This window comes from Vicugna pacos, chromosome 29 (genome assembly GCF_048564905.1).
Source record: "Vicugna pacos chromosome 29, VicPac4, whole genome shotgun sequence".
NCBI classification, from domain to species: domain Eukaryota; kingdom Metazoa; phylum Chordata; class Mammalia; order Artiodactyla; family Camelidae; genus Vicugna; species Vicugna pacos.
This window is the reverse complement of record NC_133015.1, coordinates 15018614-15035500: the sequence shown is the minus strand read 5'-3', so window position 1 is coordinate 15035500 and position 16887 is coordinate 15018614. Positions and strand designations below refer to the sequence as shown.

At 38.4% G+C, this 16887-nt stretch overlaps 1 protein-coding gene across 3 annotated transcripts in view; it reads left to right on the top strand.

The window, feature by feature from the left end:
• Nucleotides 1–321: 321 nt before the first annotated feature.
• LOC107035089 (ryanodine receptor 2-like) overlaps nt 322–16887 on the top strand; it is a 117391-nt gene continuing 100825 nt past the window's right edge. For all 3 annotated transcript variants that reach the window (XM_072951847.1, XM_072951845.1, XM_072951846.1), the window contains exons 1-3: nt 322–482; nt 9542–9706; nt 13594–13677. In XM_072951847.1, coding sequence (XP_072807948.1) covers nt 13661–13677 — 17 coding nt within the window. In that variant the 5' untranslated portion in view covers nt 322–482; nt 9542–9706; nt 13594–13660. The remainder of the gene's footprint in view (nt 483–9541; nt 9707–13593; nt 13678–16887) is intronic.

Below are 16887 nucleotides of genomic sequence, written 5' to 3'. Positions count from 1 at the left end.
CCAATTTTGAAGTTTCTTAGTTTAAAAAAAGTATTCTGGAACTCCTATTGAGAATTGCACTGTGAGAGAGTATTCATAATACCTTGGAAGCCCTCAAGTATAAACTTTGTAGTTGGCTTCCTTTAAAAGGCCAGAAAAGAAATAATTTTTCCTTATATGTTTTAACACAAGTAACAGCGATACCTCTGATGCATTTGAATCGCCCGCTCCTTCAGGAGACAGGCTCCTTCCCTTAACCAATCAGATGAGTCCTTGTGGTTACCTGACAGCGGATGTGCGTTCTCATTGGCGGACTCTGCCGCCGTCTGGACGCAGGCGCGGTGCTCACCTCAGCTGTGGAAAGACCGGGAAGGCGCGTGCCGACCTAGGGAGTGTGCGGATGCTGAGAGGACTGTCTCCCGCGTGGCCTGTGGGGACTCGCAGTCTCTGGAGGTGTTGCCGCAGTCGTGGATACAGGGATACTCATTTCCCTCAGGTTAAAGGTAAGGGCTGTGCCGGGGGCGAGGGTGGTGCCGGGGGCAGAGGCGAGGAGCGGTGGTCTGGGGTCTATAGATGTGGTGAGCGGAAGCGCCCAGGGCCGCTGTGGCCGAGGCTTCTGTCTTCCTCCCCCGTCTCCGGTCCTCCTCCCCCGTTCTTCGGGTCCCTTCTCCCGTCTTCGGGTCCCTTCTCCCGTCTTCGGTCCTCCTCCGCCGTCCCCTGTCTTCAGGTCCCCTCCCCCGTCTTCGGGTCCCCCCTTCACCGTCTTCGGTCCTCCTGCCCCGTCTTTGGTCCTCCTGCCCCGTTTTCGGTCCTCCTTCCCCGTCTTCGGGTCCCCTCCCCCGTCTTCGGGTCCCCCCCATCTTCGGGTCCCCCCTTCCCCATCTTCGGTCCTCCTTCCCAGTCCTCGGGTCCCCTCCTGCCCCGTCTTCGGACCTCCTCTCCAGTCTCCGGGTCCCAGAGGGCACGGCCTTCCTGACCCGGGCCTGGCCAGCTTCGTTCCGCTGGCCTCGGGGCCTGCGTCAGCCCCAGAGGAGGTGCCGCCAGCGAGCTCAGGCTGAGCGGGGCCAGCTTTCTGTTCGGGGGACGGAGGACGGTTTGGTAAGAGGACTGCCGGCTCATTTTGTGTCATGTGTGCGACTCTGACGGACTGGTCAGCACGGGTATGAGTGCCTCGGAGACACTTCTCATGGGCAAAATGGGCAACACTTTTAAGTGTTCCCCTAGAGTTCTTAGAGTTCTGATTTCGGTTGCCTGGATCTACGTAGGTTTTGCTCTCAGCTTGGAGTTCGTCGTAAATTTTGAATTCTTTTTTTAACTTTTCTATTTCCTCCTCTTTATTCTGCTGGTGGAATTGAGTTATTGTTGACCAGATAGTTTTTGCCCTCATGTGGCTTTAAGCAGGTGACTTACTGGAGGGAAGAAGCTGAAGAGGGGAGCAAACTTACCCTATTTCAGGAGAGAAGAGGAAACATACAGGATTTGGGTCTTAAAAGGTTAACTCTAAGGACAAGGCATGCAAAATAAGATTTTTAGGTTGGGGGCGGGGCTTTGAACATGCAGCTTCTCTCAGAATTCTGCAGTAGAAAATTCTCAGGGCTGGAATGACAATTTTGGGGTGATGGACTTCTGAGCCAGAAGAGATTTTCTTTCTTTTTTTTTTTTTTAGTTTTATTGATCTCTTTAATATTGAAAGTAGATGATATTAATTTATCTAAAACTGCACAGAATTCCAAGTGTATTAGTAGAGATCTGAACCAGGAGAGAGACAGTTATTCTTTTTGGTTCTTTTGTGAACCTGTTATGAAGTCTTCACTCAGCCTTTACATACTGTTTGTTGATTTTATTTTCTATTTTCTCCCGTGTGTACAGTGGCAGTTTAGCTTTAGATTCTTTTTTTTTTTTTTAACATTTTCATTGATTTATAATCATTTTACAATGTTGTGTCAAATTCCAGTGTTCAGCACTATTTTTCAGTCATTCATGGACATATACACACTCATTGTCACATTTTTTCCTCTGTGTATGTTATCATAACATTTTGTGTATATTTCCCTGTGCTATACAGTGTAATCTTGTTTATCTATTCTACAATTTTGAAATCCCAGTCTATCCCTTCCCACCCTGTACCCCCCTGGTAACCACAAGTCTGTATTCTCTGTCCATGAGTCTATTTCTGTCCTGTATTTATGCTTTGTTTTTGTTTGTTTGTTTGTTTTTGTGTTTGAGATTCCACATATGAGCGATCTCATGGTATTTTTCTTTCTCTTTCTGGCTTGCTTCACTTAGAATGACATTCTCTAGGAGCATCCATGTTGCTGCAAATGGCATTATGTTGTCGGTTTTTCATTCATCATGAAAATTGCAATTACATAATAAAGACGCATTGAGCTTAGAACTAAAATAGAATTTTAAAAAGTGGACTCTTTGATTATAGATTGTATTTAAAAAAATTTTGTTTTTATATTGTCAAATTTTAGAAATGGTATGGCTGAACAGTTTCTTTCATCCTTTTGTTAATCATAAGATTTAGTCATGGCCCTTGGTCTTTGAAATAAGTATCAGGTTTACTTACTTAAAGGTGTATTTGGTACCTTTTTTTCCCTGAGTACCACTGACAGGTTGAAAATGCTTGCCATATTTTTGCATATTTTTGTTACTATTTCCAATGAAAATAATGAATACTTAAATTTCTGGAAGGCAAAGACATTTTTGTGTAACATATTTCTTCAATTGTTGGTATGCTTTGAGTGCACAATTAATAAATGACTATTTGATATAATTACTATGTTATAAATCAAGTTTTCATAACTGATGAAAAATTAAACTTTTTTAGGTCAGTTGAAAATACCAACTTTTATCTTGGATTCATGGGTATGATTTGGGAAATTCTGAAGTGAAGATCGTCTCTCATGAACCCTTATATTTATGTTAGCATTTCCTTACCTGTGGTTATGTGAGATGCTTTGAAATTATAAGCATGTTCTTGAAATGTACATTTTTAAAAATTACAGATCTTTAAGATCATTCTTATTTAAAATTGTGAGAATGGCTTTGAAAACCTATTCTACTAGTTAATATAAAGAACAATTTTCTTAGCTTGTCTTTGGGATATCTTTGCACTAATGTGAACACTCACTAGCCAATCTCAAATTCAGGATTTGCAGAATAATCAACAATTGTTAATAGCTATATATATTCAGAATAAACAATAAAGTGGAAGACAGTTTATAATATAACCAATGTTGGTCCTCCTTTCCCCCCAACTTTATTGATATATAATTGACATAAAATTAAGATGTACAATGTGATGATTTGATGCAACAATTTATTGCAAAATGCTTATGTTGGTCTTCTTTTAAAGAAAACATTACATCATGAAGATTCAGTCTGATTCATACAGGTCTTCATAGCTCTATTCTTCACTTTCTTTATTCCTAGAATTTTTAACCATCACTTTCAAGCATGTTTAAATGTCAGTTTTAATCATAAGGTAGGTCATGCCAATCACACATGTAGTATACTGCCCCCAAGATGTCATTTTTTTTTAGATTAAAATGCCACTAAAATATTCCCTCTGGAAGTGATTTCCTCCAGTTTTTCCTCTCTCATGCACCATGAATTAGAAACCTTTTGCTGTTGAAATGATGAAATACCAACCTCAAATAAGACTGCCAATGAGATTACAAGGATTATGGAGCAAATGGCAAAAATAGAACAAAACATTTTTAGGACATAGTTTTTAGTCTGTTATTTTTATTTTAGATTTTTATTCTTGTAAAATGTTTAAGATGTTTTAAGACACATAGACCCACATAATGAAAGTAAGAGTAATAGCTCACAATTTATTACATGCCAGATGATGCACTAAGCACTTCACATGCGTTTTCATATTTAGTCCTAGTTCAAACCTGTGAGGGTTAGGTAACGGTTTACATCTTCATTATGCAGATGAAGGTATTTAGGCTTAGATTAGTCAAGTGGCAGATGCAAGCTCTGAAACTTAGTAAAACCAAAGCCCCCTTTAGTAGGAAAATTTATGATTTAATAATAGTAATAGCAGATGGAAAAGATATGTTCTCATCTGTGATCATCTGAATATTATAGTTGCTTAGTGATTGATTAAATAGCTAAAAATTAAAAGCAAAGTGGAGAATTTGGGCTTTCTTCTTACCGAAATAGTTATACAAAATTATCAATGGAGATGGATTTTTTGTTTAATCAGGATTAAATTCAAAATAAATTTTTGCCATCAGGATATTTCTCAGTGAGTTTTGATAGCATAATAGAAAATAATGCCAACTATGGTTTTACGGAAGATACAGAAATTCAGTTATAGTTTCTATGCTGATATTTTTAGTTGCAGTAAGTGTGAGAGGGAGCTCACTGAAACCGTCTGTGGTTAAGACTAATCTCAAAGACTGTGTGCAGCACTGTGTTTGTTGCAGCATCATTTACATTAGCCAGGTATAGAAGCAACCAGAGTGCCTGTCAGCAGATGAATGGATATAGAAGATGTGAGCTACACACACACACGGAATATTGCTCAGCCATGAAAAGAATGAAATGTCATCTGTGATGGACCTAGAGGGTATTATGCTAAGAGAATAAGTCAGAGAAAGACAAATACCATTTGATCTCACTTATATATATGTGGAATCTAAAAAAACAAAACAAATGAACTAACATAGCAAAACAGAATATACTTATAGATACAGAGAACAAACACATGTTGGTTGCCGGAGGGAAGGGAGGTGGGGAGATGAGTGAAATAAGTGAGTGAGACTAAGAGGTACGTACTTCCAGGGACGAAATGAGCAGTGTGAGGAATAGTCAGTTATATTGTAGTATCTCTGTATGGTGACAGCTGTAATGAGACACATTGTGGTGATCATTGAGTTATGTATAGTAATACTGAACGACTGTGTTCTGCACCTGGAACCAACATAGTGTTGTAGGTCAGTTAAACTTCAGTTAGAAAAATGTAGACAATTAAAAATCAAGATGCTAATGATGGTTATCTTTGGGGGAGATTATGGGTGATGGTTAATTTTTACTTTATACTTTTATGTATTTCTAGTTGTCTGCAAGGAACGTTGTATTGTTTGTAAAATTAGAAAGAAAACAATAAATGTTACTAAAAATGAAAAAAGAAAGACGGCAAAACAAAAGCAAAAAATGATGAGGTGTCTCAGTTGGAGTTCAGCCAGGGGGGAAAAGCTGTGTGGTGTGCGTATGTGAGGGGAGGTACTGCGTGCACCTCGTTTCTGAGATGGAGAGGCCTGGGTGGGTGAGCCTGGGTCCTCCACGCAGCTGGCCTTGAGAGATCTTAAGTGGGATAGGACCTGAGGCCCTCGCTCTCTGTAGTGTCTGAGCTCAGGGAAAGCCTGAGCCCTCTTTAAAGGCCTCACCTGATTAAGTCTCACTCACCCAGGATCATCTCCCATTTTATTTGCTCAAAATCACTTGAATAGGGACCTTAATTCCCTCTGCAAGATCTTTTCACCTGTGCCGTGTAACATGCCCTCATCATGGGGTGGTAGCCCGTCATGTTGTTGGCTTGGTCCTCACTGCAAGGGAGGGCATTCGAGTGCACGATATTCAAGGGCTTCTCCTGAGGCTCTGTGACCTCCTTTCATTGCCCCGTGGAAGCTCTTCAAGGGCCCTCTCAGTACAAGAAAAGTTTTAAAGCCCTTCTCTCCACAAACCCACCCATCGGCATGTCTCCTCATGACATTCCTGAACACCGGGGATAAAGCAAGCTATATATTTTTTGCTACTCTGCTATGGAAGGGCTAAGCTTGGCCCAGTCTGTCGGTCCCAGTAATTTCTGTGACCCTGTAGCATTTTTAGACTCCTGTTTCACAGTGATCAGCTATTCTGTGCCAAAAGGTGACACCATTGAGAAGCAAATAAAAAAAATATTCTTTCGACCCTTTAACTGTCCTAACTTTACCCATTATTTGACTTAAGGAGAACTGGCTATTATAAAAAAAAAAAAACACACGCCATCATCTAAGGATAAAAGCCTTTGTTTTCTTCCCATCAGCCACCTGGCAGAATAGTTTGGATACATTTATGGAAGATTTCAATTAATGCTAGAAGACTCTCTGAACTTGGTCTATGTAATAAAAACGTCATCCTACAGGACTAGTTTAAATTTCTTAATGAGTCTAATTTTATATAGCCAGTGCATAGAGATCACTTAATGAGGACAGTTGTTCAGAAATAGCTTTGACTTAGAAATGAGCCAGTTTGATGTGCCCAGTGCCAAAATATCACTTATTATGTTCCAGGCTGATCTTTTATACTTCTGGAAGCCTTGTGATACTCAGTTGAAAATTAGATTTTCAAGCCTTCATGAGTGGAATTGTTTGAAGGGTAAGACTGTGAGTAGTTTTTTTCCCTGAAGAGTGCCTTTGGTTTTGGCAGGTGGTTAACCTCGCTGGACTGAAACTCCAGTTCCTTTCTCTCTAGTGCCATGCGCAGTTGCTTGTACTGTTTGTGCTGTGGTATTTCCGTTTCTAGCTGCTGCCGTTAACCTGGCCTCCCCTGAGCATGCATGGTATAGTGCAAGAATTTGGGCCAGTTTTATCGACAGATTTTGTGGCTACCTCTCTCATCCAGGACTTAGCTCATCTGATTTTCTGCTCATGAGCCCCAAAGTGTGTCCTCTGACACATGAGGTGTCAGTAAGCAGCTTTCACTTGCCTGAGCTGCAGGCAGAGGCGCAGGGTATGCCCCGAGCCAAAGGCAGCTTCTTATAGATCACCTGGCTACTCTTGTCTTCAGAAAGGTCTGCTGCCCACTTTCTCTCTGCCTTTATTCCCTCTCAGGTGCCTTCAAAGAGATTCTGAAAAATATTTCTTCCAAGTTTTACAATTTTTAATCAATGGGAAGATTAGCCCAACTGACTGATCCATCATTTCCCAAAGCCAGAATAAGTCAAAAGAGAAATAAATCTAAAAGGTGATACCAAAACTGAAGGCCACTAACCGATATAGAGTGGCTAATACAGGGTTTTGTTAAGAATATTACTTGCCTAATCTGAGACACTTTATTTCTAGTTATACAGGCTAATTTTCTGTTAGATGCTTTTACCACATAATGGTTGGTCAAAGCATCTTGATTATTTTCACCTGAATTTGTCCTAAGTCTGAGCTACAGAAATGATAGGAAATTAAGAAAGGAAAGAATGTGACTGGACTTTGTTCTTTTAAACATCAAAAAATCACACTTCTTTTTTTTTCTCTAATGTCACCTTTTTTTAAATTGCAGTATGGTTAATTTACAATGTTGTATTAGTTTCTGGTGTACACCAACGTGATTCAGTTATATGTATATATATTCTTTTTCAGATTCTTTTCCGTTATAGGTTATTACAAGATATTGAATATAGTTCCCTTTACTATACAGTAGATCCTTGGTTTTTAATCTAATTTATATGTGGAGTGTGGATATGTTAACTTCAAACTCCTAATTTATCCCTCCTCCCCTTTCCCCCAGTAACCTTAAGTTTGCTTTTCTATGTGAGTCTTTTTTCTGTTTTGTAATAAATTCATTTGTGTCATTTTTTTAGATTCCACTTATAAGAGCTGTCATGTGGTATTTGTCTTTCTTTCTCTGACTTACTTCACTTAGTATGATAATGCCCAGACCATCCATGTTGCTACAAACGGCATTATTTCATTCCTTTTTGTGGCTGAGTAGTATTCCATTGTGTGTATATATATGCACCATATCTTCTTTATCCACTCATCTCTCTGTGGACATTTAGGTTACTTCCATGTCACTCAAGCAGTTCTTGAGGATCAGAGTAATTACAAAAACATGGTTATTATGAAGTTTCACAATGACAGCTTCTAATCCAGAGAGTGATGTGAACTATAGTAAAAAGCACACAAAGCATAACTTTGCAGTTAGTAATTGTGACTTCTCAAAACACAATCCAGAGGCTTATAAATAGACTACAAACTAATTTCCTTGGATAAAAGAAAATGAAAAGTGTGAATGTTAGAGGCTCATTGTTTGAGTCTGAGGAGATAATTGCATTGTTATATTTCTCCCTAGAATTTAATTTTCACATTTATAGGGTTGATAGAAGTAGATTAGTAGCTTATCTTGTTTGATAGAATGAAACTGGAATGGTTTATTATCTGTTTCATTGTGGAGTCTTAGAATAGTGTTTCAAATTATTTGCATAATAGTTAAACCAGCTTAATTGTATTCACTTTCTTATATAACTTTAACCTTCTTACATTAAGAATTTCAACTCTTTTAAATTTTAATTTTCAATTGTTGATGGAGTACCCATAATTATTTTGGAGTTACTAATTATTAGTACAGTGTGAAAATGACATGAGAAATCTATCAAACTTTTGTCTTACTTGAATTGTCCCTTTTTGTGTAACAGACATAAAATTTACTCCAACCTAATCTTCGAAAACAGTTGTGTAACTATTACTAATCCTATTTCAAACAACAGTCTAATAGTCAAAGACATAGAGGAAACTTAAAGTCAGTTGAACAAGGAATGTTAGAGCAAGAGGAAGAGTAAGAAGCCACAGAGGGAGGTATTGTAACCAGTAGAACATTAGTGCTTTTTGGTTTTTGTTTGTTTGTTTGTTGCTGTTATTTTAAGAACTATAGAGAACCTGAAGACATACAGAGTTCTTGAAGATCAGAATGAAGCCTGGGAGGGAGAATGGAAAGGGAGCATGGTGAAGGTGGGAGCATTAAAATAAATAGGGATTTAAGGGGCACGTTTAGTTGGTATCAGAGGAGCGATTGTTCCCTCATAGCACAGGGAGCTCAGAGCAGCAGCCCTCTAGGAGTGAACACCCCTGTGGTCCAGGTTAGAAACCACAGTGGTGGGAATGAACTGTAGCTTTGATTAGTTCAGAAGAAATCATCATTATCCCTGACACCCTTATGAAGAAGGAGATCGTTATCACCATCATCAACACCGTTTTCATGGTCAAAATCATTAAAATTTATTGAAGGATTTATTTTAGCCCAGAGACTTTGCTGAAAACTTCTCATCCATTAGTCATTTTTTCTGATACTAGCTGGGAGATTCTTTTGTTAGCTTTATTTACAGACGGGAAAACTGAGGTTTAAAAAGGTTTACTTAACTTGTCCTAAGGTCACAGAGGTGATAAGGGGCAGAGATTGGACTCAAAATTGGATTTTCTGTCCCCATACTTATGCTCTTAGTCATCAATAATAAAAATAATAATCTGGAAAGAATATGAAGCCTCAACTCCCAATTTTAAGATCTCTGGTTTAGCGTTTGCCATAAAGCAATGTAAAATTTTGTGTTGAAACCAAAATAAGTTTCTAGCGGTGTGAATAATTTGCAACTGTGAGATTTATTTTTGCAGTCTCCTACTTTGGTTCTGGTAGAGATCGAGCTGCTCGGAGAGGAGATTTTGACCATCATTATTTCTAAGGCTGTCAGAGGGTTGCATTTTTCACAGAACACATTTACAGCAAAGTTCTCTTGATGTTATAAACTTGTATTTTTTTAAACTGTTGCTTATATTTTTTATTGTCTCTCTCTCAGGAAAGATTGGATGTAGGGGTGAGGAAAGAAGTTGATAGTATGGGGACGTCGGAAATAAAGTACGGAGACTCAGTGTGCTACATACAGCACATAAACAGCGGCCTGTGGCTCAACTACCAGTCTGTGGACGTGACGTCTGTGAGGATGCAATCCATACAGCGTAAGGTGAGAGGCTGTCAGAACCCTGTGTGGCGGTCATTCTATACGACTAAAGAACCCAGCGTGACAACCAGAGGTGGCCAGCCCTTCAGCCACCTGCTAACCGTCATTGTTTACATGCTAATGGTTCCATCCCACGCTCATCCACTCAGTTCTGTGCAGTGAACCAGGCTGGATGTTACATCAGTGGTTTAAATATTAAGTGAAGAAATGTGCTGCTCCTTCCCGGGTTCTAGCTTAGTCTGCCCCATTCCCCTGGTCCTCCAGGTGCTGCTGGCATTATGCTTCTGAAATGCAGAAGTTCTCATCCCGTCCCCTCTGCATCCTTCAGCTACACACCCCACTGCTTACAAGACAGCAGCTACACATCTAGGGAGTGCATGACGCCCTTCCCAACCTGCCCCAGCCTCTTCCTCCTGTCTGCGCAGGCTCCGGGAGCCCTCCGCAGTGTTCCCACACCACCACTCACTCACAGCATAGTCCTTGTAGCCCCTCAGAGAAGCACGGCCTTCACACGTCTGCGCCCTTGCAAATAGTTTCCTCTGCTTGGGATGCCCTTTAAAACTTTTTTTTTTCTCCACCCAATTCCTATCCATCCTCCAGAGATGAAAAGATGGTCTTAGAAGTTCTTCCTGACTAAGCTCATCCTGCACACCCTTCTTTGTGTTCTCATAATATTGTGTATAACTTACTAAATTTTATGTGTGCTGTCTGTGCTATTTTATCTACTAGGCTACGTGCCTCTCTCACTGTCTCTCATTTGTGAGATTCCTTAGGTTGAGTAGAGTAATTCTACAGACTGTTCAGATTTCACGTTTTTATGTCACCATGTAACACAGTGAAGAATCTAATAACAGGACAAATATTATTTTTATGAACATGAGACCTTGGGTCTCTTTATTCTCAGTAGATTTACTCATCATAACATACATGTTCCAGTAAGGATTGCTCAGAGTTACTATGATCTCTTCAGGGTGACCAGTGCTGATTTTAGTGAAGTCGGGGGCTGGCTCTGTTTGGATGGAGCTGGTCTTAGGTGCGTCCCTGTACCACCTTCCTCAGAGCTGTGGATCGAGAGCCAGACCCGGATCATTTTTACAATGAGATGATCACTTGTGTCTGGGGTCTTTGATCCAGGCTCATCAGTTTGAATGTATTTGTTTGTATTCAGTATTTGTACGTCATTCACTATTTCCTGCAGCTAAGCCTGGCAGTTTTTAACTTTTTATTATGGGGAAAAATAGTGCAATTTGACCCTGTGTGTTCATCAGTCATCTTCAACATTTTCAATGCTCTCCTACTTTCTTTTTTTCAAGGTAAAGGGGAGGAAAAAACAAATTCACATGTAGCTATTTGGTGCTTGAATGTGGCTAGCAGTATAAGAACTGAATTTTTAGTTTTGCTTAACTTTACTTTAAATTTAAAAGCTTATACTTAAGTTATTAGAAAGCTTGTATGCATGTTTGGAACAACTTGGCTATGTGAATGTACTTTCCCAACTATAAATGTCATGAATTCTAAAAAAAATCGGGTATTTTCACTAATAACTTAGTATTCAAATCAAGTTATTCTAGAAGCATAAAATACATACTGAATTATGAAGACAAGGAATAAAAAAAGTAAAATATCTCATTTACAAGTTTGTATATTTATTACATGTTGAAATAATAATATTTTCCATACAGTGAATAAAATCAAACAAGTATTAAAATTAATTTTACCTTTTAAAAACACATTAATGTTAGTTCTGGAAAATTCAAAGCTACATGTTTTAAAAGAACTTCCTCACCACCCATCAGACCGCCTAGTGCTTCCCTCCCACCACTACTACTCTCAGGGATAAACCTTACCCTTGCTTGTCGTATTCTAGAAGTGAGTTTCATTGTTGGGCTTTTTATTTTATTTTATAGGTAATGATTTTATTAGATTTGCCATTTTGCATTCTGTGTTGTTAAACCTTAATATTTACCAGAAGGTTAGAAGTTCAAAATACGATTTCACAAATCATAAAGAACAGAGAGAGGAAACAAAGAAAATTCTTAACTAAGATACTACTTTGTAAGAGCTGTTGTCTAACATCGTTTTTTCCTTAGCATCATTATTTTTTTTAACATTTTTTGTATCATTTTACAATGTTGTGTCAAGTTCCAGTGTAGAGCACAATTTTTCAGTTATACACGAACATATATATATTCATTGTCACATTTTTTTCTCTGTGACCTAACATAAGATCTTGTATAAATTTCCCTGTGCTATACAGTATAATCTTGTTTATCTGTTCTACAATTTTGAAATCCCAGTCTATCCCTTCCCACCCCTCGCCTCCTTGGCAACCACAAGTTTGTATTCTATATCTATGAGTTTTTCTGTTTTGTATTTATGCTTTGTTATTTTTTTAGATTCCACATATGAGCAATCTCATATGGTATTTTTCTTTCTCTTTCTGGCTTACTTCGCTTAGAATGACATTTCTCCGGGAGCATCCATGTTGCTGCAAATAGCGTTATGTTGTCAGTTTTTATGGCTGAGTAGTATTCCATTGTATAAATACACCACATCTTCTTTATCCAGTCATCCATTGGTGGACATTTAGGCTGTCTCCATGTCTTGGCTATTGTAAATAGTTCCTTAGCACCATTATTGAAAGTTTAACATGGCATATGGTTACATGAAAAGTATAGGTAAAAATGATAACATGTAGACATACATTTTTGAAGAAATAGAAGTAAGTTTCAATCAGAAAATCGCAGGAAATATACACAAAATGTTATGATAAATCACAGAGAAAAAAATGTGACAATGAGTGTGTATATGTCCATGAGTGACTGAAAAATTGTGCTGAACACTGGAATTTGACACAACATTGTAAAATATAAATCAATAAAAAAATGTTAAAAAAAAAAAAGAAAATCGCTAGAAACTCTTTAGGTGCTATTTCCCTATTCTATGATACAGTGGAAAATGCAAAAAAAAAAAAAAAAAAGAGAGGCTTAAACAGTTCTTTCAACCTTTTTTTTTTGTTCATGTACCCCTTGAATGAATTTTTAAAACCATATACTTCATGACATAATTTTCATTATAAATTTAAATTGTTGCATATAAAATGGTTTCTGGTCTTCAATATACATGAACATTTTAAACCAAGCTGTACCTATGTCATTTAAATATGTTGCATGGGAAATAAATCCCAAGAGTTTCCACAATTTCCTCACCTTATTCTGCTGAGTTCAGTAAAGCACCAAGCACTGACAATTTCATCTTCTAAGTGTACCTCATACCAGTCCCCTCTGCTCCACCCTTAAGAATCTAGTTCCACCTTTATCATGCCTGGTGTGCACTGTTTTCATTGCCTTCTAACCATCTCTGTGCCCTCAGTCTGACCTGCCTCCAGTCTGCTCTGACTGGGTGATGCCATGCTTAGAATCCTTCGAGGCTGAGCCTTATTCCTGTCATAATTCCATTCTCCTTACCATGCAGGACAAACCATCTGACTCATCTCACCTCACCTCCAGCCCCCTCCTGCTTCAGTCCACTGCGGTAATGCTGACGTTCTTTATTGTTACTCCCCTCTCTTACCTTATTCCTTAACCAGGATTAAAGCCGAAATGGGGTTTACCTTCTACATCATAGGCTAACAAAGAGCTTGCGTTGTAGAAGAGTCTCATGGGGTGTCTTTTTGTGTGTGTGTTTGAATTAAAACATTCAGTTTTCAGATGTCTTACTCATTACTCAAAAGTAAATAATTTCTAAATAAGTAAGCTTTCCTTTGGCTTTAAAACAGAAGACACCTCTCTGCTATCAAGGTGGCCCTTTACACCTCATTCCCAACTGCGACTATTCTGAACTTAGGGAAGGAATTATTGCAGCATATGATGTCTGGTTTTGTTTTCCAGGACTTTGTTGGCACTAGGATGTCGTGTGGGTATATCGAATGAACATGCTGAAGAAAAGGTGAAAAACATGAAGCTGCGCAAGAAGTAAGTTGAATGTCTGAGCAACACTAAGTAGCCTATGCATTCCTTTACTGTAACTGGACTCTTGTAGCTAAACTGCTTAACTCTTGACGGACACGTATATCCTATGCATATGCTATAAAATTCAGATCCAGAATTTAAACTTGCTATATCACACTCGAGGCTGCATCAAGTCTATGGTGACTGTATGGAGTCTCTATCACAGTGCCCAGAGGGGAAACAAAACTCACAAAATATTTGGCAGTGTGATAGAAAAAGTATGTTCTCTTCCGTGTGCTTGTGTGTGTGAACACATGTGCCCGCATCCTAACTGACTGCATGTGGTTTCTCACTTTCCACCAAAAAAAATATATGCTTTTGTTTGCTTTTACAAAGCAAATCTGTTTTAGGAGTAGCTGTGAGGTCGGTATCACACTCCCATTTTAAGACGAGAACCTGAGGCAGTGAATGCTCTAGGGGTGATTTTGCCAGTGGTGCTACAACCTGTTTGACGTCTCAAAACCTCAGCCTTCGCATCTGCAGGCAGGTGTTGATAATACCTGCTTCATAGGGGTGGGAAGTTCTAGGGATTAGTGAGTAAGTGCTCAGTGAGTGACAGCCGTTTCATTTTACTACTTTTTCTTTATTTTAAGTATTCAAGCCACTTTTCTAAGGCCTGTACGTTGTAAACAGCAGGCCTAGAAGTGTGTTAAGTAATATGGAGAAAAAAACAAAGCAGCCCCTCCATGATTTCCATCAGTCACAGCAGGCCTCAAGTTACCCCAGATAAACGTAAAATTCGAATAGAAATAGTGTGTGTGCTATGCAAATGCAAATCCTGGCAAGTCCTCTAGTCCAACAAGCATTTTTACCCAGGTCCTCCATTTAAAACCTGTAGATAAAACTGGATTATTACCTTGCACATTTTTAGGTTCTAAAATTTTTCTTTAAAACTTTAAACAGTTCCAAAGGATGCTATTTAATGACGTATTTCATACATTTACTCCTTGAAATGATACTTTTATGTCACTTTTAAGTGTATCTGATAGAAGCAGATTCACAGTGATTAGATATGTATCATTATTTATTTAAAACCTAGACGGGAGTGTTAATGGTCACAGGGAATCTGACATCGTCTTGTCTTTCTCTTTGAATTGCATTTCCAATCTGTTTACCCCACGGAATATTACTCTATTCAGATATGTTTTGATTGATCACCCCATCATACTTATTTATAACCAAATGTGTATCTGAGTTGAATTAAAAATTTTTTTTTGTTTTCTATGATCATAGTCACTAAATGATAAAAGTTTTCTTCTGTGTTATCATTATAATTCAACCACATCCTTGTTAGTTTTTTTAAAGCGAAAAAGGTAAGAAACTATCTTTTGCAAAAGAATTTATTATCCTCTCCTTACAGTGACTCATTCTGAGTGTTTTAGAAAGTGTATCACACAGGCATCGTTAAGACTAACTAAAGAACTTGTAATTTTATCTGTCATTCTTTCACTGAGAGATTCCTTATGTAACCTGATGTACACAAGGCTAAGAAAATGGAAATGTTAATTTCAGATTATCTTTGCCACCCTAGTACATTTAATGAGTTTTTTTTTTTTTGTCATGTACTATGTAAGTGTGTGTGTATGTGTGTGTGTCTCGTTAAAACCTTGGGGAAAGTAGTCAGTCTGAAAAGGCTGCATGCTGAATGATTCCAACCATAGGACATTGCTGGAAAAGCAACACTGTGGAGATAGTAAAAAAGGTCAGTGGCTGCCAGAGGTTAGGGGGATGGAGAGATGAGCAGGTGGAGAACAGGATTTTTAGGGCAGTGAAAATACTCCATATGACACTATAATTGTGGATGCCTGTCGTTACACATGTGTCCAGACCCACAGAACAGACGACACTAAGCGTGAACTCTCATGTAAACTGTGGGCTCTGGGTGATAGTGTGTCAGTGTTTGTCAGGGTCTGTCACTTGTGACAAGGGCATCGCTGTGCTGAGGAATGTTGGAAATAGGAGAGGCTGTGGGAGGGGGCGCAGTGGGTGTAAGATACATCTCAGTTTTGCTGTGAACTTAAAAGTTCTCTAGAAAGTAAGGTCTTTGCAGTAAGTTAGTCTCATTGAAGAATTAAGGTCCTCTGTCTTCAATATATTTTTACTGATGCTTTTTCTTTGTGTTGCTTTCAGTAGCTATACACTATTGAAAATAGGCGTGGAAGTGGAAAAGATGGGGTCACTTCAGCACTTACACCTGCTGACAGTCTGTACTGCATCTAAATTTGCCGGGAGATGCCATCTGTCCTTACACTATTGGCAAAAATTAAGGAATTTGATAATGACAGGTATTGACATGGGTGCAGATCAGCACAGACCTAAAAGGTTGGAGTCTTTTCTCCAACCGTTATAAAGCAATTTGGCATCATTGTGTAAAAGGAAAAATTTGCACACCTTGTTACACCCAGCAGTTTCACTCCTAGAGAGATGCCATAGAGAAAATCCACTCCAGCACGCAGGAACGCTCTTGTTCGTAGCAATATGATTTGTAACAGCATAAAAATGCAGGAGTGAGAGGAATATTATTCAGTGGGAAGATGATTAAGTTGGATATAGTCATATAATAAAATGAATGAATTATGATTGTAAGTGGTAATATAGATGAACTTAAGAAACAATATTGAGAATGGGTAAAAACTATACCCCACAAGGTTATACAAAGTTTAGAACTATTTTTTGAGGCTCAAAAACATAAGTATAAAAATATATGTATTTTTTAGAGATACATGCTCCTGTGATAAGACTAATTTTTTAAAGGAGTGGAATCATAATTCTAGATAGTAACCCTCCTTGGGTTGGAGTGTAGACAGGGCTGTGAAATGGGGAGATGCACACAGATATGTACAGTGGTATTAGTCATGTTCTGATTCTTAACGTGGTGGATTAGTGGAGTTTATTTCATTACAGTGCTTTAAAGCATATTCTTTTATATGTATCAATAATAATTATTTTAAAAAATAAAAAATATAACAGGTATTAATCTCAACAAATGTAATTGAATTAAATTCTCCATAAGATGCGGTGATTGTCAGATTAGATTTAAAAAGATGGAACTCATGTTGTATTCACCTCACAAAAATAAAACCCAGGTGTAGGAGACATATCGAGAAATTTAGAACATGAAAAGCTGGAAAAAATAACATGACGTACCAAGCAGTATTACTCAAAAGGGAGTGC